We start from the raw sequence: 27,782 nt of genomic DNA on the forward strand, positions 1-27,782 counted from the left end.
CATGTGTAGTATAACTGGTGATATTGAAAAAATAATGCAATATAAGGGTTGTTTCTCAATGCCAACGCTCAGATCCTTTTACCTTCAAGTTATAACTTACGTTTCACTAAAACTATATTTGTTCATAAATATACTCTGTATATTTATGAGATGTAAAATATTTATTTATAGATCGCAAATTCTGAGAATTGACCTTTTCTGATGTTCATGGCATCGCATTCACTGCAATAATGAGCTCCATTTCATCTCACAGCTTTAACAATTTTGAAATTATTGAATATTCTATGTGTATATGTCTACACACATAAAGTATCCTATTCATATTTAAATATTTAAAAGCAAATAGAATAACTAGGTTAGCAGGTATGTCCAGCCCTGCAGATCTGCATCAAGATAACCAGTTCTTTTCACAATTTGTGTGCACTTTAGATGGTACCAAGGAATTTCTCAGAATAATTTATGCTAGACTTAATTATATAGTTTCAGTGTCTGTTAGACCCTTCAGTTAACATTTCCTCCACTTTCCTCCTTTTTTTAAATGTCTTTTTAATGGATACATATGTCAATATACATTCTCAATTATTAACAACCAGTGCAGAAAATATTCCACTCTCTGCTCCACCTTTTTTATATGTATATAATATAAAATATGTATATATATAAAAAGATGTTTCTGGGTACCAGGTACTGCATTAGTGTTCCCTATCTCAATATCCAGGTGTTCCATTTCACGTCTCATTTGCAGTCCCTCCAGTCACATTGCTCTGATAAGAACACGAAGAGCAAACACTCACCTGGCTTCACAAGGCCTGACTTGGGCTCCTTCTTACAGCGAGCTGACTGGATGCTTCCCTCACCAACCATTCCAGTTGCGCATTTCTTTCTGGTAAAGTCTTCATCACTTCCAGGGCAAAAGCCGACAGGGCTGTTTCCAGCCTCCGAGGGCGTCTTCACAGGAGACACTGACTGACTGCTAGGACAGCCTGTGTCATCTGGAAGACAAGAATCAATGAGTGTTTAATGAGGAGGAGGAAATCAATGATGGCCAAGGGGAATCATGCAGTGAGCCATGCCCACGCATGCCCTCACACACGCACTGTGCTCATGAGGCCCCGGGTTAATCCTGTGAATGGTCTGCCTTTTACTTTCCATGCTGACCAATTGTGTTACCAAAGGAAATACCCACTATCACAAAAAAAAAAAACTTAAAGGCAAAACCTTACAAGACTTTTGGATCACAGATATTTCTGTACCATTCTTGTTAAAACTCGAAGGTTTGTCTGTTGTAACACTTCAGGTGGTATACTTTTGGGTCATACTCGTCCACAGATTTTGGGTGGCCAGAGCAATTCAGGATTATTAACATGAATTTTCAGAATTGTCGGTGTTAGGAAAAAGTTACTTGAATATTATCAACAACACCCAGTTTTTGATCACTGGGCCCATCAACTGGTCAACAGAGTTTGAAAGATAAGCGATCTGGCTTTAAGAGTTCAAGGAAGCAGAAGGAAGTGATCTTTTATCATCAAACACTTCCGATCAAAAATACGTCAATCAGAAATCTTGCTGTCTAGGGTAAATGGGTAAAATGAAAATGATATTCAAATTAGAAATGTTCCCTTAACTTTCAAGTTATATATTATTACCATAGTCATTATTATAAGTTAGTATGCATGACATGAAGTGACCTGTGTAGATGCTTATTAAGCAAACAGGAAAGTCGTACTGCTGACTCCTATAAGTGCCTTCCATATCTGTTTAATATTTATAATGGTTGGTTAATTCATTTATACTTTGATGAGAAGTATCGTATGGGCATTGAAAGTCAATCAATATTACTTAAAGTATGTCTACTTAAACTAACCAATTAGTGATCAATTTTCATTACCAAATAATTCCTTATTATATGGAAATATTTTGATGTCAGTTATTTCAGTAACTAATTAGGCAAAAAAGTGAATAAGGACTTTTAGTACTAGTAACTTCTAGGACTATTACATTTTTATAAATATTAAAGAAACTAAAATAATTTACCATCTATCAAAGTTTATCTTAAAACTTCATGGCTTGAATAAAGACAGAAAGAGAACTAGGCTTGAATAAAATATACTGGTTGCCTGAATTAAGATGACCAGAATCCATCTAGAAAAATAATTGCCATTGCTTCATTTTTGGCCTTTGTTTCAATTCTTATTATGAAATATCCAGTTCCTGGAACAAAGTGAACCTGGCACTGGTAAAAAGGTTCATTTCCCTTGTATCCTTTTTGACGTTTAGGCATATTAGTCTATAGAGGGCTTCAACGGTCCATTTCTGGAAGTAAATGTTTTTTACTGCACTGTTCATACTCTCTGCCTTGGTTGCTCTTTTAAATGTGCTACGTTCTTCCTGAACTGCACTGTGACCCTAAATCAGAGTGATGAGAATCCTCTTGGCTGCTACTGCTCAGCTATTTCTTCGCTTATTGTCCTTGGCTTTCTCTCTGCATGTCCCACGCTTCAATCCAAAGAAATCTGAGCTCCTTTCTTAAGGTGCAAAGCTACTAATTACCGAGACAGATTCCAGCACTTTGACAAGCCTCAACAGGTCTGCACGCAGCCTCAGGACAGCCTGGTTCCTGATTCCTATCCCAAAGCAGATAAGCCCAAACAAATGAGGTCCAGTCATTCAAAATTATCTATTTGTCTTGAAAAGTATTTCCCTATGAATTAGGGCCATAAATTACTTCTTTGGAAAGAGAGATGGCTCAGATAAATAAAAATTCAGATTCTCTACCCTGAAAAAATCATTTTCTTAAAAACTCTCAAAGGGACAAAGTTAATCTCCAGTATTGAGAAACACTATTGAAATTATAATTTAAATAAATAGAAAACAAATGTGCTTTGTTTGGTATTTGTTTTGTACTATCATTTTGCCAGAGTTAAACAAGAAGGAATATGTATATGCCATGTTTTCAGTACTAGTAATTTCAAGGATTAAGTGCTAGGTAGGGTCTGGTTAAAAAATGGGGGCTGAAATGATTTAGAATGGTGGTGGTTTAGGGAAGGCGGTAGCAATTTTTCACCTGGAGTGTGTGCCTCACCTGCCATCAATATTTACAGCCAGTGTCTCCCGGGGCAGGGATTGAGAAGATGAATACCTACATATATCTTTAACTTGAGGTACCTGGTACAGCATTTGAATCACTACATAGAAAACTGGTGTTCACCCAGCAACTCTTCACTGTCTCGTACTGCCCTTCCTATTGGGAGGGAAACAACTGGCATATACGACATTGTCCTTCATTAGTTACACAATATGTACAAAGTCTTGGCACTGAACCAGCCGCAGGCATCGTACCCAACCGCCTGCTTCAGTTAAACCCTTTGAGTGTGCCTTCTGTTTCCTGCTGCTAAGCTGACTGTTGAATTTGTCCTGTAGAATCCACAGACTTCTAAGTGCAATATTTGTAATTACAGCTTTTGTTAATTATGTTAGCATAAAGAATTTATCAATGACAAAAATTTCAGTATGACATCATGAAGAAACTGTTCCTTGGGCAGGAAACGGCAGAAATCCTGAATGATTTACCCAAAAAGTGTGGGTTGCTTCAAATTTCCAGAATGCCTGAGAGAAGTAAGGACATTTCAGCCTGGTTTTAGCTCCGCTCCAAGGCTTTAGGAAGGGGGTGTAGGAGACTGTCAGTTCTGCTGGCGAGAAAGGAGTTTTTCTTTTAAAATGCACTTAAACACACACCCACACTAGCTCTTACATAACTCCTGAGTTTTTACATTTCTTTCTCTATTATTCATGGTAAATATAACTTCATTTAAACAATACACATGCAGTAGGATCACCTTTCATGTTTTACACAGTGTGATCATCTGAAGCCATCCTGGACCCATGAACTCAGGTTAAAGGGACCCTCATTAGGGGCCACATCGAAATTATCACCGGCCGCAGTGAAGGAGACTAATTTACATGCCCTCTTTGATTTATACTGGGTCTTTTGTTGTGTTGTTCTTGTTTACCTACTTTGAGTAGGTCAACACACAGGATTCAGGATAATAGAATACCCACAGATCCAGGAACCTCCAGAAGTCGTGGCCCATCTACAGAGCTTTATAAGAAATATACTAATAACTGGTTTCCAAGTTGTTTTCAAAAAAAATAATTTTTTAAGGTCTATAAAGACAGATGGGAGAAATCAGGCATCTAATATAATTTTGTAGCCTGGAGGTTGTTAAAAATGATTTTTTAAATCTATTTTTCCTCTCTCTTTGCAAGCACTTTGAGAATATGGGATATAGTTAGTAACTGTACAATTACTCTATTTATAATTCTGAAAAAGTATGTATAAGTATCTTTTAAAATAATTTTTATTATTTTAAATGCACTAAAGAAACACGCTAAATTAAAAAAATCTTCAATTGGGTTGTTAAAATTTTAATAAATTTTTAAATTATAACAGAAGATCTAGAGTACAAAAGAGTACAAAGAAGTAAAGAAAAAACAAAGGGTTAATATTTCCGTATAATTGTACTGGCCAGAAAAAATATTTAATTATTTGGCATACTTCTTATTGATTTTTTATGCATATGATTTACTTGCTTGTTTGTTCTTTGTTTTGTTAAAATTTCAACATAATTATAGACAGTATCATTACTCTGTTCTTAAAAATTTCTCCCTGGAACTTGTCAGGCTAGAAAGAAAGAAGCTATTAAGTCTAACAGGAGCCAAAACAAAGGGGCTCCATTGGCCAAGGATGAAAAAATTCGAGTATCAAAAAGAATAATACATGCAAATGACAGATGATCATTAGATATATTAAAAAAAATCTATGAGTTCATTGTCATACCAAAAAAACCAAAAAACAAAAAGAAACCCAACCTAATAAAAAAAGAAAGGCCCCTTTCACTTCCCCCAAAAAACCAACCCACTACAAATCATTGAAAGTGACCCAGAGACCAATTCTTTATACTAAAATTTCATAATTAAAAGGAAAGAAGGAATTAGCACATATTCTGATTGTAAAAGCTGTTACTATACAAACTATATTTCTGGATAACTGAAATCAGTCATTGATATTGGAAAGTTCTTCCTTACAGAAACATTCTGGTTAATGAAAGTAGATGAAATAATATAAAGTTAACAACAGTTGACTCTTGAACAGTGTGAGGGTTGGAGGTGCCAGCTTCCATGCAGTCAAAAATCTAAGTATAACTTAACAGGTGGCCCATCATATCTGCAGTTCCACATCCAAGGATTCAACCTACCTTGAATCATGTAGCACTATGGCACATGTGTACTGAAAAAAGTCTAAATACAAGTGGACCCACGTGGTTCAAACTTTGTTATTCTAAAGAAATAATTGATTCAATCAATAAACATAATGGATGAAACCTTTAGACAAAAGGCTGGTAGAGAGTCTGCAGTGGAGGGACCAGGCCTTACCCATCTGTATTCATGTAGTACTCTTAGCATCACCAACAGTGGGGCAACAGACAGTCTGCACCTTAGGACGGGAAGTGGGATGAAGCACACAGGATTCCCCACGAAGTATTTTTGCCACCAAAAAATTGCCCCTGAATCTAATCAAGCTTTGATTACATGGAGAACAGTAACGAGTTAAATCAGGGGTTGGCAAACTGCAGCCCACAGGCCAATTTCTGTTTGCTGTCTGCTTTTGTAAATCAAATGTTATTGGAACCCAGCCCAATCCTTTACACAGTGTCTACTGTGGCTTTCAAGCACAATGGCAGAGATCAGAGATCATCTGGCCAGCAAAGCCGAAAATATTTACTATCTGGTCCTTTTCAGAAAAAGTTTGCTGCCTTCTGGGTTAAATGATACCACGAGGAAGCAAACAGACACTTTTGAGACAACTGAGGCTATTTCAATGTTCCCTATCATACCAAGGAATGATAGTAAGTGTGTTAGTATGAAAATGGCACCGTGATTATTCTGTAAAAAAAAAGTTCATTTAAAAAAATGCATGCTGAAGTATGTAGGTAGACATGAAATAACATGATGTCTGGATATATGCTTTAAAATGCTTCAGTAAAGTAAAAGAGAAAAGAAAAAAGAGATGGCAGCAAATATGACAACATCTTGCTATTGCTTTATCTGGACAAAGTGGACAAGCAGCATGTTGGGGTTCATTGTAGTATTTGCTCTGCTTTTGAGTATGTTTTTAAAAGCTTCAAAATATTTTATTTAATACATGGGTAACTATTTAGAATAGATAGGAACATAGTGTTTCTAAAAATCAATTCATTCTTGTAGGGTATTTTAGCTTATTTCCAACTTCCTCATTATTACTGAAATTGCTTTAATAACACATTTTACAGATAAATTTCTAGTCAAAATTTTTATTATCTCATAGAACATATCTCTAAAAGTGGAATTAGTAAGTCTTCTCAGAAGTTTGAAACCACTTACATTCCTATTATTATTGTATGAGAGCATCCCACTTATTAAATCCTTGCCAGTAACGAATACTAGGTTTGCTTGCATTTTTGCCAAGTTAATCATGAAAAATGTATTTCTGACATTTTAGCTTGCATGTATTTAATTATTAGTGAGGCTTAATGTCTTTCATATGTTCACTGGCCTTTTTTTACTTATCCTGTGTATTCATGCCCTTTGACAATTTTTCCATTCAGGTGTTAAGGAATTCTTACTTATCTGTAAGAAATCCTTATATATAAAAGGCATATTTGCTTTTAGCATATTTCACCAAGTTTGTTGTTTGCTTTTAGTTTATAATGTTTTTGACATCCAATCTTTTTCTATTTCCATTTGTCAAATCTCTCCATATTATCCTTTGAGATTTCATCCAATGCTTTAATGTTTAAAATGTCCTTCTTTACTCCAAGATCAATCAAACATTGTCTATACTTTCTTCTAGATTTTTATAATTTCAGTTTTCATTTAAATTAAATTCATCTGGAATTCATTTTCGAACGCAGTGTGAGGTTAGATGCTTAACTGTATTATTATCTGCTTAATTTTTAGGAACTCTATCCTTTCCATATTACTTTGAAATGCTTTTCTGATGAAATTTTGATGGCAATGAATATTTTCTGCAAAGTGAATATACACCATTTGACTTGTATATATATATACAACTTGTATATATATATACTTGTATATATATATATATATATGTATTTTTTTAATCCACATTTTAAAATATTAGGATTGCCTAAAGTGCATGTGTATATTATATAACTTCCTGATATTTAATTAAAGTACCTAACAACCAGTGCCATCAAGCACATTTGGTGACAATTATGATGACCAAGTCCCTACATCAACTTCCTTGCACCAATTATATATAAGAATACTGGATTCTAAAGATTACAAATAAAATAATTCTTCAAAGCCCAAGAAACACCTCTAAAACTTCTGGTTCATTTTTGAATATAGATCTCATGGCTCATTTGTTTTCCAAAATGCTGAACTAAACAATTCCAGAAGACATACTTAAAAATAACATCAGGCAGAGAAAACGTGGTTTTGTGCCATAATGTCTTGAAACATTCAGTTATGGTTTGACGCTGTTAAATGTTTAGTTGCATAATTTGCAGGAAAAATCACTGCTATTTTAAGGAAACATTTCTTTACACTATATAGAAATCTAGTTGATTCTTATGAATGACGAAAGTGTTTACAGCTTTTGTCTGTAAAGCATTAATTATTCATCCATTAAACAGATGTTTATTGAGTATTTACTATGTGCCAGACACTGCTCTAGGTGTTACTAGTCTTACTGCTCCAGATACTGACATTTTTGAAGATAGTCTGATGGAGACAGATGGTGTCGCAGCTTAACCTCATGGTTAATCTGAACCCTGTGAAATTCTTATCACTTTCAAATGCACATTTATTAAGTAGCTATCATGTGGCAAGAACACTGATTTTTATTATATAATTTTAACAATATCTTGTTTTATGGGTGGAAACACTGAGGCTCAGAGAGGGTAAGAAATCCACAGTCACACAGCTACCAAACAGTTGGCTCAAGATTCAAACTCAAGTTTGTCTGCCCCTAAAGTCCTTGTTTTTCTCACCACCACAAACTGTTTTCTAAATTTTTCTACCTTTTTTTGTCCCAAGAGGAAACAGCAGAAATCCTGGGAAAGTGCAAATTAAAAGCAGACAAAGGAAGCTTCAGAAAGAAGCTATCCCATCATAAACAGACCATGAAATTTGAGGCAAGAAACTCTAGTTGTTTCCAGGTTTTGCTTCAACACATTAACCATTTAATGCTTGCCATACAGATGATTATGCATTCTAGTTCTTCAGGAGAAAAATCTGAACTCCTACTCCTTCACCTAATTTTAGCAACTTTTTGGAGTGAGAATTCACAAGTCTACAAGGCTCCACGCTAATTCTGCTTCAGTATTATAAATATGAGACTACACAATTGCCAGTGTTGAGTGTAAGAATCTCATCCATTCATCCATCCAACCATCCATCCATTCCACAAAAAACTGCTGATTTCCTACTGTGTGCCAGATAGTCTTCCAGACACTAGGGATGCAATGATGACCAAGACTCTCAGAGCACTGTCCTCAAGGAGTTCACATTCTAGTGGTAAAGGGAGACAGTTGATAAACAAGTTAAAAAAAACATAGAGAAGAAATTTTGATTCTGATGTACTGTTAATGAAACAAACTGGGTGGTACTGTATAGACTGGCTAGCTGTGTGGGACATGGGATAGTGCTTCATTAGACAAGTTGTCATGGAAGGTCCTGAGGAAGTCATTTGAACTGAGACGGAAAAAATGAGAAGGAATTCCAATTATGGAGAAGGCTGGGAAGAGAACTCCAGGTAGAGGGAACAACAAGGAGTTTGGTGTATTGAGAAAACTGAGAGGAGGCCAGGAAAGCTGATGGACAGAGAAGGACTGATGATGAGGTAGAAGTCCAACCACGCATGAGCATGAGTCTAGGCAGGAGTCTTAAATTTATCTTAAGTGAAAAGGAAGCCATCCTGTGCCTGAAGCAGGAGATTACAAGCATTTGGTCTGTGGAGAACAGACAATATTAGTGATATTATGTCTAATACTTACTGAGTGCCCTACTAAGTACCATGCATGTTCTAAACACTTTCTAAATGCATCTTAATTAACTTAATCTGATATCCTCTCTGAGAGAGGCATTAATGTGACAGGCATACAAAACTAGCACTAATGTGTAAGTCACCTCCCCGGGGTTGCAGTCAGTGAGTGGCAGAGCTGGGGTATGAATCCAGAGGCTAACTCCAGAGCCCCCTTCTTAACCACTAGGCTGTGTGACCCCTTTAGAAATGAAGGCGCAGAAGCAATAAACCCACGTGGAGAAATGAGAGATGACAATGGACAATGGTTTGACTAGGGTGGTAGTAGTGAAAATTGAGAAAAGGAAATGGATTTTGGATCCATTTTGGTGAAATAACTGAAAGCATGAAGTTATGACAATGAAAAGTAGGAAGGGATCAAGAATACTTTCTGGGTTCTTTGCTTAAGCAGCAGGGAATATGGTGGTCATTTCTGAGTTGGAGAAAAATGGGTTTATGAGTTTGCAGGGGGTAAAATCAAGAATTCCGTTTTTGATATGTTAACCTTGAGGCAGAAATAAACCACGACATTGGAGATATCAAGTAGGCAGTTGGATAAGTGTCTAAAGCTCAGAGGAGTGGTGGGGTTGGGGAGCATCACTATCTTAAAAGTGAGAGATTTAAAGATTCGAGCCTTTGGGAGGGACAGGAAGGGAGGAAGGCTGAGGACTGTGACACTGTGAAGGGGGACAGGATGCGGTGGAACCAACAAAGACTCCCAGAGGGGTGGGACCACAGGAGCCAAAGAGGAAAATCTTTCCTAAGAGAGGGACTTGTTCAACTGCACCAGTTACTGCTGGGACATCAGGGAACATGAAGGCAGGCAAGAGAATGTCAGATTTGCCAATATGGTCACTCATGTGCTTGACAAGGGCAAATTATGGAGAGAGGGTTTTGGAGAAGTTTTGCTCATGAAGAGGAGCAGAGAAATAAGATGGCAGCTGCAAGGAGATGAGGGGTCACAGGGAGCTATTTTCTTCAAGGATGCGTGTACTCTAGAGTATGTGTGTGCTCAGGGAGAGGAGCTTGTTCAAGTAACTGGAACAAAGCACCTCCACTAAGACACGTAACCTATGTCTATAAAAATCAAGTGGAGCACGGAGAAATCATTTAATGAACGTTTCCCTGGTTTCTTGGAGACAAAATAATCATTTCCCATATAAACATTCCCAGGATTTCTGAGCTATTTTGGAGCCTGGAGTGCTCCCATAAAAGTCATCTGGTGCAGCCCTGGGCAGTAAAGGAGGACATGAGGCGAAGTGAGGTGAGGTGAGGCAAGTCTGTTTCTCCGTAGGACTCGTGTTTTCTCTGAAGCAAGGACCTCTACTTGGTTCTCCACCAAGCGTCAAGCTGTCTGATTTGTGTGAGCAGTCACAGGAGGAATCTGGAGGGGAAAATATCTCGGTCGAAATAGTTGATGTAGTGTAACAACACATTTATCTAGGGGTTTGGGTGAGGGAGCAGCTAATGCTGAAACTGGGAACCAGGGTGGCTCACTCGCTACCAGGACACAGGTGAGCCCCTGCAAGGGGGTGGGGAAGTCTTCTGTCTCACAAGCTTTTATTTCTCCTGCTCTTTCTCTCGTAGGGTTATGATCCTTCCAAAACAGCATGTTACTAACACTTCTGATCTTCCCTCTCCTTAGTAATACGAGTTTACTCGCAGTTTCTCAGCCAAGCCTTTATAAAGACTTGTTTTTTCTTAAGGTTCCTTGTGGGGAGAAGATAGAGGAGATGGGGATTGGGAGGGAGGGGAGCTGGAAGGTAGGAAGGAAAGAAGAGAGAGACACAGAGACAGATACCAAGAAGCTATCTCTTGATCTCTTGAAAACCTTCTAACAGGGAAACTCCAAACCACCCCAAGGACACCTGAATTACAGTGAGCTCTCTTGTAGCAATGGAAATATTTTCTCCCTCCCTTCCATTTTTTCTCACATCGAGAATCTGAAAAGAGTGACAGTCAAGATGGAGTAAGGCATAAAAAAGGAGCAGTGTTAAAGAATGTTAAGGAAACAATGTTTGGTGTAATTGCTCCATTTGGATTTTTCTATTTGGAAAAAAAGAGAATTGTTCTAGAAAATATATGTGAATCATATTTACTTTGTTTTTAAAAAGGTACAAAGAAAGAAAAGAGAGAGAGAAATATGCTCAGGAACAAGCTAATTCCAGTGACATTCATAAAATAAAATTCTGAATTTTCAAAGTCAGCCTCACAGATAAAATGTCCAAACACGGAAGAATGGCTGAATAAATGAAGGCCGTCCATACAGTGGAACACGGGCTGTCACGACAACGAACGTGGGGACTTCTACGTACTGACCGGCAGCCACAGGCACAGGCACGGCCCGGAGCACACATTCCTGGAGGGCTGGAGCCCTGTCAGCATGCTTCACTCCTCTGTGAATGCCTAGGATAGCCCCTTGCCCACAATCGGTGTTCAATAAACATTTACTTAAATTAACCGAAGGGGTCATAGGTCAACAGAGCATGATCTCATTTTGGCAAAAAGCTAAACAAAATAAATCCTATAAATGTGATCACATCCACGCTGACATATGTGTTTGCCCACGATTATTACTTTGGAATTTAAAACATATAATATTAGCATTAAAGAAAACGTAATCCTCACAAACACCTCAGAATAAATAGAAGGGCAGGTAAGGGTCCAGAGGTCTCAAGAATTCTGAGGGTCAGGTCAGCGTCCAGGAGGAACCCTGTCTGCAGGGGCCCCGCACTAGACAGGAGAGGATTAGACGGAGGCTGCAGGAAAGAGGAGGCGCCCTGGGGAAACCCGCCTCCAGCCAGGAAGGATGGGGGTGAGTGCTGGGTGAGCTCCCGTGCTGAGACTGGGCAGCCTGGTTTGGGTTCCCTAAAATGAGAGGGCCGTCAGCCTGACACCACTGGCCCCCTGGAGCGTAACCCCCGGCAGTGAGTGGGGGGCCGGGTCTCGGCTCTGGCAGAGGAGGGCCAGGGCTGTGTCTCCAAAGCAGGAGAGTCCACGGTCCAAGCCACAGCCGCGGAGGTTCGGGGCAGTTACTGTGCCCAAGCGCCCGCAAAGCCGCCTTAGGATCCAGGCGCACCCCGCAGCCTTCCGTCCCCCCGGGTCAGTGGGAGGAGGCTGGGGCTTTCCAGGGTGAAATCCGCTGGGACGGTAGGGCGGGGTGGCAACCAGGGTCAAGCTAGGTCCTGGGAAACGCAGCCGTGCTGAATTCCTTCTGGAGGCTAAACTGGGCTCACGTTATCTAGACACAGTGGGTGCCATTTACTGAATTCAGGGGATGGATAAGGTGAGGTCTGGTAGTGGCCAAGCCACTGAGAACTTGGCAGGTGTCACTTCAGGGGAGCAGAAGGAGGAGAGCCTGGCTGGAGCTGAAGGAACAGAGCATTTACATAGCACTTCCTCCAGAAAGCTTTGCCAACACGTAAATCTTCCACTTCTCTCTCCACCAGACACACACAGTGTGTGCACGCACCTCACACACTCAAGCACATGTATATACCACACCCACTGATGACACGCCCACACCTTCACTCACACACACACCAATCACACACATACCTCACACACCACCTCACACTTACACATACACACGCACACACACACACAAATAAATAAAAAATAAACTGGGCTGCTGTTTTCCTCCGGGCTTACAACTACCAGCTTTTGAGTATTTTCTGATTGTCTTGACACGAGAGCTCTCTTCTAGCTACCCCAGCACTGGGGACAGGGTTCTGTTCCACAGATGACTCTTTCTGACCTTTAGAGATGCTGAAGTCCTCTGGACACGAACGTTTCCTTCCTTTAATTAACCTATAACGTTGAGTACCGGTGCTGCTCTAGTTGTTTTATTTCCCCAGCAACTAAGTCTCCTGCTCTCAATGCATTAAATGAATGAAACCATTTCACTTGTCCTGTTCTCCTAATTATACCTTCCACCGAATTCCAACAAATACTTACTAAGTAACTGCTGTGTGTCAGGTATGTGCAGGGAACTGCATCGTTCCTGTCTTACAGTCTACTGGGGAGTCAGGAAACTAAAAAGGAAAATTTAAAACCAGGCCATGTGGTCTGAGAGAAGTATAAAAAAGGGGCACCTAACCTAGACTTTGCAATGTACCTTTCAGTTACCTGCCCTGACCTATAAATATACTTACCTATATTCACATCCAGCCTTTCTTTCTTTCTATATGTGTCTTTCTTGGTCTTATTACAAAGTTATCACTTCTACTATTTTCAATCTTTGTCTCTCTCTCTTTTCTTGTCTATTTCTCCTCAGCCTAAACACCTTATCAAAATGACTGCGATTTGATAAACACACTATCTTTACTATAAAAGCAAAACTTGCTTTTATTCTGTTTTTTTTTTCTGTTTCTGTTAATAAGCTTTCTAAGAAAAGTTGTCTGCACTTTATTTGGTACCTCCCATTCACATCTCAGCCAAATGCAATCTGAGTCCATCCCCACACTTTTCTGGGGCTGTTTCTGTCTGGGATCCTGATAACCTAGCCGTCTCATCCTTGAGCACTTTTACGTGCTCACCTTCCTTGGTGACGGACATCTGAACCTGTCGGCTGCTTTCTTCTGGGAATGTTCTCTTCCTTTGGGATTGGAGACATTGTGACTCTCCTCCTCGCGACTCTCCTCCCTCGTCTCCAGTGCTTGTTCTCGTGCCTTGGTGTCCTTTTTCTGCCTACTCTTGCTTTATCTCAGAGTTCCAGCCTTGGTCCTCTAATCTTCCTCCACTTCCTCCCCTCAGTAATCAGAGGCATCCCCCAAATACAGAAAGTTTGCTTCAGGCCACTTTGTTTTCAAGAAAGACCTACAGTAGTGCTGTTTTCACTAACCAAAAGACATTTAAAGAGAATTTTTGCTTTTATGAGAAGAGGCAAATTTCGAAAATAGCAGTCAGCATTTGTTTTGCATCAATCTGTCAACAGAGGCAGCAGACACCCCAGGTGGCGAGAGCGGCACCGCCAAGTTCCTCCTCTGGGAACTACACAGCTCCTCAGCATCCAGCTGCCAGCGCTCCGCACTGTGTCTGTCAGCATCTGTGCTTTATCTCAATTTATTTTGTGCATCCGCTAGCAAGACATGTCCTACGGTGACTGCTTCTTTGCTTAACACCATTTCTGCTTACAAAAGGTTTCACAGGACGTTCTACTTTAAGATAGTGGGAAACCTGTATCATCAAGTCCCTTGATTTCAGCTACCAGCATCTCTGACTTCTCTTCAGAGCCCCAGACCATCACCTTTACGTCAAACGCAACAAGGCCTAGTCTAGGGAGCCTGGCCCTTCTCCCCAGTCCTGCTACTCCACGTGGGTGCATCCGGTGGAGATTCAGACTCAAGCCCTTCCTCCCCCTTCCACTTGCGATTGGTGACTGAGACACGTATGCTCCAGCCCCCAGTCCTCATACATGTCATTTTATCATTTTTCACTTAGACTGTCACCACAGTGGCCTTCAAACCAGGCAGGCTCCTCACCACCATTCCCTGTCCCCTCCTATCCACTCTCCAACATGTAATCAGAAAGATTTTTCTAAATTATAAACCTGGTCATAAGTCTTCCCTGCTGAAAACCCTTCACTGGCTCTGGAAGACCTTTCGAAAGCCCACGACAACAGCCCATGGGCCATATCCAGCTGCGGCTGCCTGCTATTTGGCCCAGGGTCAGGAAAAAGCCAAACAAACAAAAAAGCTCAATTTTAGAAATTCTGCATATCCTTAGAAGGGGCACACACTGTCCAGTTCCAGAGTCTCTTCTACTGTCATTTCTCCAGGTGGCCTCACTCTGTACGTTACTGGTCCAGTTCCTGTATGGACCTAGTTCTCAGGGATCAAGTTCTTAGCATGGCAAACAAAGCCTGTCCTGATGCGGCCCTGCCCACCTTTCTAATCTCATCTCATGCTTTTTAACTCAGGTCGGCTGATGTCAAGGCTCATGTTTATCCACTACACCACGCTAATGAATGCTCCTTCTCTGAACCTCTGGGCTTATGAAATGTGAGCGGCCAATGCAGATAACAAATGGAGCAACAAACTCAAATTACAAGGAGGTGTGTGTGTGTGGAGTGGGTGTGGGCAAAAGGAACTGATACAAAATCAGTGAGTAAAGGCAGTTGTATGGGAATCTCATCTCAAGATGTGCTAGCCCATTCACCCTGGTAGCAGGGTTAAGGCAGCAAAATAACTGAGTTTTCCATTCCCTGTGTTTTACTCATCTTTGCAGCCTTAGCACAATTCCTGATCCTCAGCAGGCACTGAATAAATATTTATCGGATAACATACTTTTGTTGACGTTTGCAGGAAGCTGAATGTCCTGTACACCCAGGCCTCAGTTTCTCGTTTTTCCATCTTTTTCAGTGTACCTACTGGGCGTTTAGAGTATACTCGCGTTGAACCCAGAGTACCTGCTTTCCGTGTACCCCAAATCATCCTAATACCAAAGTAAGTACATGCAGAAGAATGAACAGTATGGCTAGAGACAGTAAATCCAGAGAGAGGACTACGTAGGAAAATAAAGGAAGGAAATGCTTTCTCCTTCCCTTTACTTTTCTACCATTTGAACACAAGTTAAACCCATTTGTACACGTAAATAATATTATTGCTAAAACTAATGACATGGAAATTGTAAACACACAGTGAGAAGCTGTAACTTCCAGGGAATGTGGAGGCATCTCCCTCACCACATGCCATGGGTGTAAACAGCTTGGCTGGCCACCGCTTCTACCATCTTTGATCCTTGTTCATCGTGGGATGTCACTGGGGCATACCCCTCACATCCCTCACTGAGAATCCCTAAATGCACCCAGACCACAAAGCAGTGAGGCTCAGACTTCAGGAGGCATGAGTCATCCGGAAAGCCTGTAAAATACAGATTCCTGGGCCCTCTCATTCTGAGATAATAGGTTATGGTGGGGCCTGCATGTTAGACAAGTTTTCCTGGGATTCAGAATTAGACAAACACTGTTCCCGACACTGAGAAACAATGTCATAAAGATGACTATTTTAGAACATACAAGATTTTCATGTTAAGTATCATGATTTGCTCTTGGGTGTGGCTCAATTCCATCATGATTATCTTTTACTGTCCCCACAGCTAATTTTTTTTTTAATTAAGTGGCAAAAAATTGTGCTCTGGTCCCCCTAATTTTAGTCACCACATCCTCAAAGAAATATTGTCTATGTGCCCTTCATCTGGAACCTGTTTCATTCGGTATTTATTTCTGACGCTGAGGCTGCTAAGCACTTGAAATATACATTATGCAGGAGTGCCTCGGTTCTGTAGTCATCACAATGACACGAAAAGTCTTAGGGGTTTTGTTTTTTTCTGCACAGCAGGTTGGCAGTCATTCAGCTACAGTGTAATTCAGTCCTGAGGCTCACTTCACTTTAAGCAGTTCATCTCAATTCCAATCATTATGTTCAAAGGCTTACTCTACCCAGATGCCAAGTTTCCTCAACTGGTCAAAAGCATAGCAGAAATATTTCTGTTTGGCAAGGCCAGGCAAATTTTTGGAGGTATTATCATGCCGCGGCAGAGCACTAGTCAGGTTGTAATTTGCCTTAATTGTTCCTCCCACAAACAGCAACAATAATTACCTTTAGGTCACTGGCGCTCAATGAAGGATTTCTTCCCAGCCACTGAAACCACCAGGGTAGGTTCTGCAAACACCTTACTCAGGATTAGTCTGCAAAGAATCTCAGTTGCTGTCCATTCAGTTGACTGATCTGGCATGTTTTTTAATGGGTTTAGTCATAATCTTGCCTATGTATGTGTGTACACATTAGAAACATGGAAATAACTCAGAGAAATCACTGGTCTCCCATAAAACCACCAAAGGACTAGAGGCACCATTTCTCCCACCTGCCTTGTAAACACAAGGCACCTCAAGGAGAGTTAGCTTCAAACCCAGCCATCCACCTGCCTCCCAGTTCTAAGGGGTAATTACTGCCTCCACTAAGCAAAGAGAATTGCATAGCACGCTGCTAACTAGTCAGGTGACTGCTGCACATGACGGGCTTCCCCAGGTCACTAGCTCTTCTTATAGTGGCTGGCGTGGTGGTACATGGACAAGCACAAACACAATGCACTACCACCATGAGAGGGGAGAAAAGCAGACAGAGGTCTAGATTCAAGGGGCCACACCCAGAACACAAATCATAAATATGGGTTTTTTCATTTCTAGTGAGAATGTTAAAACAAGAAACATGGCAGGGGAGTGAGAGGGAAGGAAGATAGGATGGTTTTATGCCAAAGCACTGGTTAAAAAAAAAAACTCATTAAAAATAAAAGAAAGGTCATGAAAGGAGAGTTTTTTCCTATTAACTTACTATTAACTGTACTTCCTTATGTATTTTTTTTGGTAAAAAAGAAAGCATGAGTTAACATAAAAATGTGCAATGTTTTGCTTGCCACGCACACAAAACAGGACCTGGCCTCCAATACAATATAAGCTTAACTGTGCCCACCTGAGGTCACAGTGACTAAGACTGAATATAAACTGTAAGGAATGGACTCTTTTAATAGGAGAAGGAGGTCCCAGTGCAAAAACATATGTGCTGATGAAATGCACCAAACATATGCATCTCTTCGGAGAAATTTTGCTAATAAGAAGCTATTAAAAGAAGAGCTCTTTGGGGACACGCCCCAAATGAATTGCAAAAGGTCATACACAACTCCTTCCCTCTGAAATGAGAAAGAGACAATATACAAATTAGCATACAGAATATCAAATTATGAAATGTTCCTTGTCAAGGCTCCCATGGGAAGGAAAGCAGGAAGGCAGTGGAGGCAGGGAAGGAATAGAGAAAGTAGGTAAAAACGGATAGGTCATTCTGAAAACGGTGCCCAGGCTTTTAATTTCACAGATCAGTAAAATTAAAGGAAAAACATGAGGGTGGGGGTGAAGGACACGTCAACATAGTTGTCATTTATTTTGCTGAAGTATAACTCCAACCCCTGTTAGGACTTTTTGTTATAACACAAATGATAGAAAAGCCAGACTCTCAAAATAAAGGGTAATCCTCTATATTGAGTAAATTTAACTTTATATAAACTCAGTGCATTATCTTTCTTTTAAAAACTGAGTATCTTAGAATATATGATGCTCTTTATAATTAATACAGTCTTTGATACAAATTTGGGGAAAATCTAGTTGGCAGGTCTAAAAATGTAATTTTCAAATTAAATTACACAGTGTTTGAGTAACATCTTCCTCTATAATTTTACTAGCAGATTGTCAGAATTCCTCTAACTCTGTATGCCTTCTTTCACATTAGTGAATGTGATGATTTATAAAGAAGACAAACTTATGCTGAATGATCACAGGAAAGTTATGAAGCTAAGGCAGCAACAGACATTCTAAATAGATTACCAGAGTTTCATTCTAGCAGAGGATGGCATTTTTAAGGTGTGCGTGCACCTTGGCCTCAGACTTAACCGGAGTGATAACCAACACATATTCTAGCTTCCGTGTTAAAGTGGCTGCATTGAAACCAGCTAATTCCCCCTGCTGGTTGGACATATTTTACATTCTCTACCTCACTGCTTGCAGCTTTAATGCTCCCCATAGTACCAAACCCATTTATTTCCCATCCACCGACTGATCTCCTAAAGCATCATTAACACGCCCCCAAAGACCTTGCTCCAGTCAATTTTAGTCAGCGCAGCACTTAGAAACCGTCGTGGGGTTTTACCAGGGCTCTTAGGAAAGGAAAGCCAAGAAGGACAAGGCACCAACCCAAACCTTGGGGAATCGCCAGGCAGGAAGATGAGACCCAGGAACAGAGCAAGTCCAATCTGCAGTCAGGATGCAAGGTGAAAAAGCGAAAGGTAGACACCCTTTATAGACACCCATCATTAGATGCTTCTGCCACTCAATTCTCAGCTAGTTAATGGCAGAAGGATCAATATCTACTTTCAGTTTCCATGTACAGCATCATGGCCCGACTGGGAGACAGGTCCCCTGGGAAGGCGGGATGATCCAGGAAACGGGTCTTGGGGATAATGATTCATGACCAAAATTAATGATTTTATTCATCTGCCAAATATATTTTCTAAGATCTATTTGGAGTTTTTCTTTTGTTTTGACCAACTTTTTCTTTCTTTCTTTCTTTCTTTTTTTTCTGGCAACACTGCTTACCCTGAAGTCAGTCAGAGAAAAAAATGTTTACGTGGAGAGAATTTCGGGAATAAATACGTAATTGAGTTATGTAAACAAAGCTGTGTCAGTATGAAATAGTATCTCTTGGGTTCATCCACATTCAAACAGAGTGATTCCTGAGCTCCGAAATGGAGTGAAAGTAAACAGTATTACATTCTGCAAATACAGCTCCAGGTTCTAGGAGTCTTAACCTCTCTGGCTGGTCAGTTTTCCTATTGTTTTCTTCCTGGGAGTGTCAGGCAAACCACCAGTGGGTTTCTATTTTAAGCTGGATTCAGATAATTCAAACAGCAATAATACGTTTTAAAATATAATATTTTGATAGACTTTTTTCTTTCAAAACCAACAGAGAATCTGAGGCATTATAGAAAAAAAATTTTAAATAGACAGCAGAGTATTTCTAATATACAACTTATGCTTTCGATGGAATTATTTTGTGAAAGTATAAAATAAATCTAAAGTTACACTTTAAAAATCCCTGAAAAATGTAGTTTCCAGTAATAAATACAATGGAATACTGTATTCTGCTAAATTAATCATAGCATCTTGATTCGTATGTCCCTTCTCATCTACGGGTTAATCTTCAAATTACATTTTTCCTAAATAAGCTCTAAAAATGATCCTCTATGAAACATTCTTCATGAATCACAAGACAGCCACACCTTTAAGTTTTACCCAAATTCCTAATACTTCTCAAAGAATACAAGTCCTTTTAAGTCACCTGCTTCAGTGAGTACAACACGCTGTTGAGTGATTATGGTGGCATCTTCAGGAGCTGGGAAGAGCTGTGTGCCTTTACCAAATATGCTCACAATTCTAAGGAAATTTCCTTAATCATGCATCAAAACTGACATATGTTCTTTGTATTAAGAACCATCATTTATTAAGCATCTCTACAAGCCAGGCTCTGAGCTAGGAGTACCTTTAGTATGTGGTCTCTTTCAACCTCACAGCTACTCTACACGGTAGGCATCATCCCATTTTATGGATGTAAAAACTGAGGCTTAAGGAAGTTAAGCAACTTGCTCAAGGTCACACAGCTTGTAAGGGGTGGAAAGGCTAGGGATTCCGACGCAAGCCTATAAGATTACAAAGCCTGTGCTCCTACCCTCTAAAGTACAAGGTCAGGCTAGTGCTAGGATATAAACCACCTTGATCTTAATCTCATGCATTAGGACTTGCTTTATCTTTGGGGATTCCATAAATTGAAGTACATAGGCTTACAAAGATTGCTAATATACAATGCAAGCTAACACATTTTCCTGATTTAATGAAAGAATACATTTTACAAGCAGTCATAGAAACAAGAAGTTAGGTTTCACACAGTAAATTATAAACTAGAATAACGTATAAAAACAGGTATGAAATTCCCCTACACGGACACATTTGCAACTGCTGCATTTGCAGGTCGAAACCAAAAGAATGCAACCTCATACCATTCATCCTAACAACAGAAGTCAAGGCCTAGACTCTAAGGAGCCCACTCTAGCTCCATTCACAAGGCCCTGGCAATGTACACACTTGGGTGGATACCGTACCTGAGCAGAAGCTGTTGCTGCTGATGGTCCTCGCCGAGCGCCCAGAGCTGCTGGGGTTGAACTCCCTGCTCTCTTCCTCAGAGAAGGGGGACTCAGAGGCCGGGGACACTTTGTGCTGTTGCTGAGGCAGATGGGGCCGAAGAATCAAACGGGGAATCCGGCTTCGGGAAATCTCCTTCTCATGATGCTGCACCCTCTGCTCCTTCTCCAAATTGGACATCAGAAAGAAAACAAAAGGACACTTGTTGCCTCCTCTGAACTCCAGTCTGCTCCTTCTGGGCTCAGTTTCCAAGAAACCACATTTCTGAATATTGAATCTTCACAGACTAGTCCTTGTTGCAGAAGCTAAAATGAGCTCCAAAACTCTTCTACTGAGCTAAGTCTTTTAATTTACTGAAGAGCACACACTCCAACATGGATGTGTACACAATACACCACACACACACACACACACACACACAGAAGCATGCACACTTCCAGCCCGCTCGCAAGAAGGCTATTCCATTCTCCCATGTGATTCCTAACTCATTTTGCCGCCGTGGCTTTTCCTGTCACTCTCAAAGGCTGTTTACAACTCACAGCTCACTCCGGCTTATTACTTGATTTTCTTCAGACTTCCATTTTGCTTTCCCTGAATTAGCTGTGACAGTTTGACTTCTGTTTTCCTGTCTCCTCACAAAGTAGACCCCTATACCTGAAACAAATCTTTTCTGATAGATCATGAAACCTTATCTTTCAAATCCCTCCTCTTCCGGCCAGGTTCTTAATTATTCATTAATATCCTGGTACACAAGGCTTGTTGCCAACAGAAGAGCAAACAAAAATTCAATACCCGGTAAGATGGCTCCACCTTTTAACTCATGGTTAGCTTTTGCTTTCCTTACAGGGCATCCCTGCAAAAAAGATCTTTCTCTCCCTCCTTAAAAGCACAGCATTAAATGCATAGGGCCATGCCTTGGCTTTAAAAAATACATAAAAAGTAATATTTTGGCAATATCTTCCAGTTTTTAAAGTGCTTTCCCAATCGTTATCTTGTTTGATTTTTACAACTCAGGCCATAGCGGAGACACTAATTTGTGTCCCTATTCACAGATGAGAAAACTGAGACTAAAAGAGGTAAAGATGCATAGGCAAGACTGCTGCAATCACCTAGAAGCAGAACAGGCCTGAAACCCAGTGCCTTTCGGGGTCACCACCATCCTTCCTTACTTAATAAAATGGATTCCTAGGAGGAGCTCTTTGCAGGAAAAAAAAAATCCCACCGCTCCCACTATCCTCTGCAACTGAAAAAATTGAAAAAAAAAAAAGGTTTTGGATTAGGTAACAAACAGTATTTCGAAACATGACCTCCTGCTCATTTCCACGCGGCTTACCAGGAAGGGTCGCTGCCAAAGTAAACACCTCTGGGAAGCCCTCACAGTGAGGGAATTGAAGGGAAGCCCCAGCAGCCGGTAACTCCTGCGGCCGCTCAGGCGTCCACCCTACCCAGCCGCGAGAGCCGCGCCCAGCCTCGGGAAGTGTTCTGCACATCAGTCACCCAGCAGGTATCACACGTCAGCCCCTCCGCTCGGCACACGGCAGACCCTGAACCAATGCTGGAGTTCTCATTTCTCAGTCACCAATAATACATCAAATCCTTTCCATCCACATCACACACACACAGAACAGCAATTGAGAGCTAGATCCCAAATCTCCAATTTCAGGGGATGGGATTAACCCTCCAGAGTCAATCTTTTTAATCCTCCTGTCAGCGCTCCAAATCTTTTCCTCCGGTACCACCTCCCCACCTCCCAGGGCTCATCACCTGAGCAACTGCCCCCTGCCTTCCCACCGTGCCCACCACCTCCTTGTCCGCGTCTACAACTCAACGCCACCCCTCCGGCTCTCACCTGACCCGCTTCCTTCCCCGCAGTGCCCACCTCCCCTCTCCCTCCCGCGTCCGCGGACACTGCCACCGCGCCCGCACGACGTGTCCTCCTTACCTTGGTCTCCCGAAGGGGTCCCATCGCGCTGCTGCCCGCCGGCACCTCGCGCCGCCGCTGCCGCCGTCCAGGTGGAGGCACCTGCGAGCACCGGAGCGAGGAGGCTGCGCTGAGCCGGCGAGCGCTGCTGGCGACGGCTGCTGCGGGGCCGACGCGCCGCCGCCGCTGCCGCCGTTCGCGCTCGGCTCCGAGGGCGCGCCCGGCCGCCCCGCCCCGGCCGGACACGTGGTGCCGCCGCAGCTCCCAGGGAGCCGCCCCCTCCGCCGGCCTCCTCACCTGCCAGCCCCCGGGGAGGCACATCCGCGCACCCCGCCCGCCGGACTCGGCCGCGCGCCCCTCCCTCTCCGCTGGGCCCGACCCGAGGGGCCAGGTGGAGACTCGGGGCATCTCCAACCTGGAGATGTCCAACACCGTCTTTTTGGCACCTGGTATCGGGCTGGAAGGGGGTGCACGTCGGATAGAAGAACCCAGAATAGCTGTGACATCACTGAGAGCCAAAATGGAGAAAGGGAAAGTTTTCCCCTCGCGGCCCCTCCCTGCTCTCTCGGTTTTAAGTCAACATGCGGATCCCCACAATTACCTCGCCCGAGAGAGACGGGGCGGGTCCCCCTCTACCCGGACCCCAGGCAAGCCACTGCTGTAGGACTGACACAGCATCTGGGTTCCGGGATCTCCAAGGCTGCGAATCTCCTTGGGGCATTTGCATCAGAAGGGCCTGGCGTTGGCAGCGCAGCGCCGCAGGGAAAGAACGACAGGAGGCCGGTTCCCGCGGGCTCTGGAAGCCAGGCTGCTCAGGGCGGGCGCAGCGTTTCCTCCGGCTCAGATCCGCAGCCGCCCGGGAATGAACCCCAGGCGCGCTGCTTTGGGAACACCGCACTTGAACTCAGAAAACCAGTTCAAGGCAACACTCCATTCCCTTCCAGCGGGGTACCTTTAATCCCTAAGGTTCTTGACCTCTCTGATTTCAAGTTTATCCTCCTTCAGTCTGAGGGATAATAATCATACCTGCCTGAAGGGTAGTTATGAGAATTAGGTGAGGAAAACAAAAGAAAACAAAAAACCCACTGCTACACCCAGCTGACTGAACAGAACTTTTCAAGGGCAGTCAAGTCACGTCCAGGTCTTCCATTCACAATTTGCTGAGTCCTCTTCCATGACAGAAAAAGCATTTGTGGGGCACACAAATTTGGTCAAAAAAAGCTCCAACACTTCTCCAACTGAGGACTTGGAATAGAGATCATCTATCGGCTGGGTCATGGGCCTTGACTTATTACACTAATTATTTAAATATTACCTGGTGATGGAACATGAATAATAACTCAGACGTCCTTTATTTCAGAATTGGAGAATATTCTAAGTAGCAATGTGGACCGGGAACAGACTGAGCCTTACACCCAGTGTGCTACACGGAAGGACTACGATCCTTGAAAAATGATACTGGAACCTCGACCATCTCATTTGTCTGCCCTCCAAAAAGTATTTTTCTGAGTCCTCAACTTTCCAATCTAGGAATGCAGAGTGTGAGCCGAGAGACAGTGTGAAATCAGGATTACTGAAATCAATCTGCCACCTCTGTACCCTCAAGGAAATTTTGTTCCACACATCTTCATGTCTTTTCAATCTATTTAAGCAGTGAAGTTGGTAATCTTAGGATTCTTTAGGAAAAGGCGATTAATTCATACTTTTATATCCAGAGCTGTCTTAGATCTGGGCTTCAGGAAACTGATGTTCCAGGATGATTCTTACAATCCATTATTTCCAAAATTATGGGCCTGAGGACAAAAACAGTGAGACAGGAGCAAACAGCTAGGGTCAAACTGTTACGGTGCTTCTGAGTTTCCTCTGGAGAACTGAGACTTAAATCTGGGGACTTAACAGCAGAAACACCCGCCACTGAGCTGTCCAAGTCAGAACCTCAGAGTCATTCCTGACTTCTCTCTCACGTGGCCCTCACACAGCAGAAACCACAAATAATCACACTACCCTAGAAATAATATCTTGAATCTGATTACTTCAGTCCACTGACTCCATTATCTTCACTTAGAATCTAAACCACAAACAACCTGGATTATTGCAATAGTGATCTAACTAAAGCTGTCTTGCTTGCAGTCTTGCCTCTTATTCCTTTCTTGCCAGTTTTGCAATTTTTCCACAAGGCCTTTCTGAAAGGCTGAATCTATCCATGCTTCTTCATCTGCACTCATTAATGACTTCCTGGTTATTCTCCAAGTAATATTCAAACTCCTTAATGTGGCCCAAAGGCCTTTCATGATCTGGCTTTATGTCTCTTCTAGATACCTGCTCCCTCACTATCCCCACCTACCTGCTACCCAGCGCCCCTGCCACTCCCCTTCCCCTTACAAATGGATACCTTCAAACTGCGGAACTGGCAGTTCTCAGGAGGTATCATGTTCTCTTTTTCCGTGGGACTGTTGCACACTTGAGTCTCTTTGTCTAGAGCATTTCTTGTACCCCACCCACCCACCCTCCTCAACTCCAAAAGATACACTGAGTTTCATTTTAGAAACAGCTTCTTCCAGGAAACCTCCCTGATCTCACAAGATCAGTTCTTACATACTTCCAGGACACCTGTATTTAATTCAACAGAGGAGAACTGTTACTATCTTGTATCAGAATTCCCTACTTATCTGTCTGTCTTTACCAGGGATGTAGGCAGTGCCTAGTACAGGTCCTGACACAGTAGGCATTCGATATATAACAATCAAATGAATGAATGCATGAATGAATGAATTCTGTAACCCCTAAGGGGCCATCAGTACAGGATAAAGAAGACACACACAACTTCTCTTTACAAAATAACTCAGATAAAGCTGCCTCCAATATGTCTTTGATGATGTGCTGTGTGCCTTACAAAATCCAACATGTGCTCAGTGAAAGCCTTTACTGCGAAGTGCAGGCAGTGAGGCCCGCTGTAGCCCCGTTGTCACCATAGCAACCCTGCTGAGGGAAAGGCTGATGATTTAGTGTTCAAACGCCTCTTAGTTCTGTACTTTTGGAACCCAAGCCTGTTTTTACACTGTTCTAAATGGCAAGTTTTACAAATGCTAATATCTATGTTGCCTTTAATTTCACTCAAATGTTTCTCATGTCAGTAAGAGAAATGTCTTAAAATGCTTGGATTCTGCCACCAAAGAAATATAATCTAATATAGCATATTATAGTCCTCTTTAATCTGCTTTAAAATATTCTCATGAATCATTTTCATTTCTACTTCAACACTTATTTATTGTCTGGTTTTTGCAATTTTGTGGCTTTTCCTTTAGAAATAAAAGTAATGCTGGTTTTTTGTTTTTTTGTTTTTTTTTTTTTTAGAAAATATCAACTACTTCAGAGGGCTGGAACCCTTCAAGATTATAAATAACATCCCTGCCCAGACCTAAGAAGAACAGGGGAGATAGGGTATTGTAGACTGGGAGAAAAGGGATGTACTTATGTAATTATGTCCCCAGATCTGGGATAAATTATTTGTTTCTTTGTTTATGTGAAATCTGTAGTTAAATGATTCCTACCTTCTGTTTGCACACAATTTGAGATTTTCAGAGCTCTTTCACATGTATAATCTTATTTGAGCCTCACAAAAATCCTGTGAGGCATATGTTGTCAATCCCTGAAACCAGATACGTCATAAAGAACAGGTTTTTAATTGATAGGAACCCCCCAGACTGCAAACTTCACAGAAAAGACAATACAAACACATAACCAAAGAGAAAACGCCTGAAACCATGCACCCAAGATACCTCACAGCCAGTCCCCCGCATCCGCTCTTCCTCGCGGCTCACCTGCGTGTGCTGGGGGCTTTTTCGGACTTCGGCAGGGCTGACAAAGCACCAGCTCCTAATCCTATCAGCTGGCGAGCCAAAGCTGCCGTCTGTCTCAGTGACCCGATGTTGGGTGATCTGCACAGCAACAAGGAGCAGCTGACGTGCTTTACAAACGTCATGAAGAAAAGAAACTGCATTCTGGGGCATCCTGGGATTTTTTTTTTCTTTTTTTTTTATGGTGGGGTAGAGACCTATATTTTTCTTACTAGGGAGAGAGCTGCCCGTTTTCCCGTAAAGGCATGTGTGAGTGATCAACCCTCCTCTTAGTGTATGTGTGTTGTTGTTACTATATGGTTAAGGGATTTTGATGTTGTAAAACTGTAATGGGTAGAATTCTGCAAGATCTCTCCCTGAACAAGGGGCCCAGAGACTACCTGAGGCAGACAGGGGAGTGGGTGAGGCCAGGCTCGCTTGAACATTCACTGGGTTCAGACTGAGTCAATGATCTCTGCTCCACAGATGTGTTTTCAGAGACATCTCTCAGATGAAGGCAGGAATGAAGGGAAAGTCCAGGTAAGGTGGTACAGGTTGGGGATGGGAGCTTTGGAGGATGGTTAGGATACAGTCTTCTGCTTGCTGGACAGGGGAGCAGACATGAGGTAATCCTCCCCAAATGCTGTCCACTGTCTGTGACCTTTTGTCCACTTGTGAGAATAGGAGACGATATGAGCCAAAGACGGAAAGAAGTATGGTGCTTGTACTGAACAAACGGGGGATACATGGATGGACAAGTAGGTGTATAATTTTCAGGACAGTAGATTAGAATGACTGGAATTAAGATGCTCTGGAAAGTACAGTTGTAAAAAAGTAAGAGAAACTGAACCTTGACCTTAACGAAATGTTTCATACAATGGGACAAGACAAGATCTGTGGGTTTACAGACTTACAGAAAAGGCAAATAAAGTCATCTTTGTATCTAAGGTAGGCATAGGATGGCCTAAATCCAGAGGCTGAATTCTGGGACTAAGAGAAAAGCACCTTCCTCTCCCAGGAGACCAAGAGACCAGAAAGTATGGCAAAGACAGGGCATTTGAAAGCCGCCTGAACCCGGTGGGGCAGCTCACTACCTAGAGGGAAGATGAGTGAAGGCTGAGATCCTCCTCCAACTTGGCAGTGGCGGAACAAGTACCTCAGGTTTCAGGTTCTGAGGGACTCATTCATCATCCACAG

The 27,782-nt window shown here is 41.9% G+C and overlaps 1 protein-coding gene across 7 annotated transcripts in view; it reads right to left on the reverse strand.

The window, feature by feature from the left end:
- The window catches only part of SYBU (syntabulin), a 103,547-nt gene that overhangs the window by 43,597 nt on the left and 32,168 nt on the right, over window positions 1-27,782 (reverse strand). For 2 of the 7 annotated variants that reach the window (XM_072949616.1, XM_072949614.1), the window contains exons 2-4: window positions 22,771-22,851; window positions 20,789-20,993; window positions 795-992 (exon numbers count right to left, since the gene is read on the reverse strand). In XM_072949616.1, the coding sequence (XP_072805717.1) occupies window positions 795-992; window positions 20,789-20,993; window positions 22,771-22,794 (427 nt within the window). In that variant the 5' untranslated portion in view covers window positions 22,795-22,851. Of the gene's footprint in view, window positions 1-794; window positions 993-20,788; window positions 20,994-22,161; window positions 22,280-22,770; window positions 22,852-27,782 lie in introns of those variants that run through there. The other 5 variants (XM_072949617.1, XM_072949615.1, XM_072949619.1 and 2 more) reach the window with 3 other exon arrangements.

The sequence above is a fragment of the Vicugna pacos genome, chromosome 25 (genome assembly GCF_048564905.1).
Source record: "Vicugna pacos chromosome 25, VicPac4, whole genome shotgun sequence".
In the NCBI taxonomy this organism is placed as follows: Eukaryota; Metazoa; Chordata; class Mammalia; order Artiodactyla; family Camelidae; genus Vicugna; species Vicugna pacos.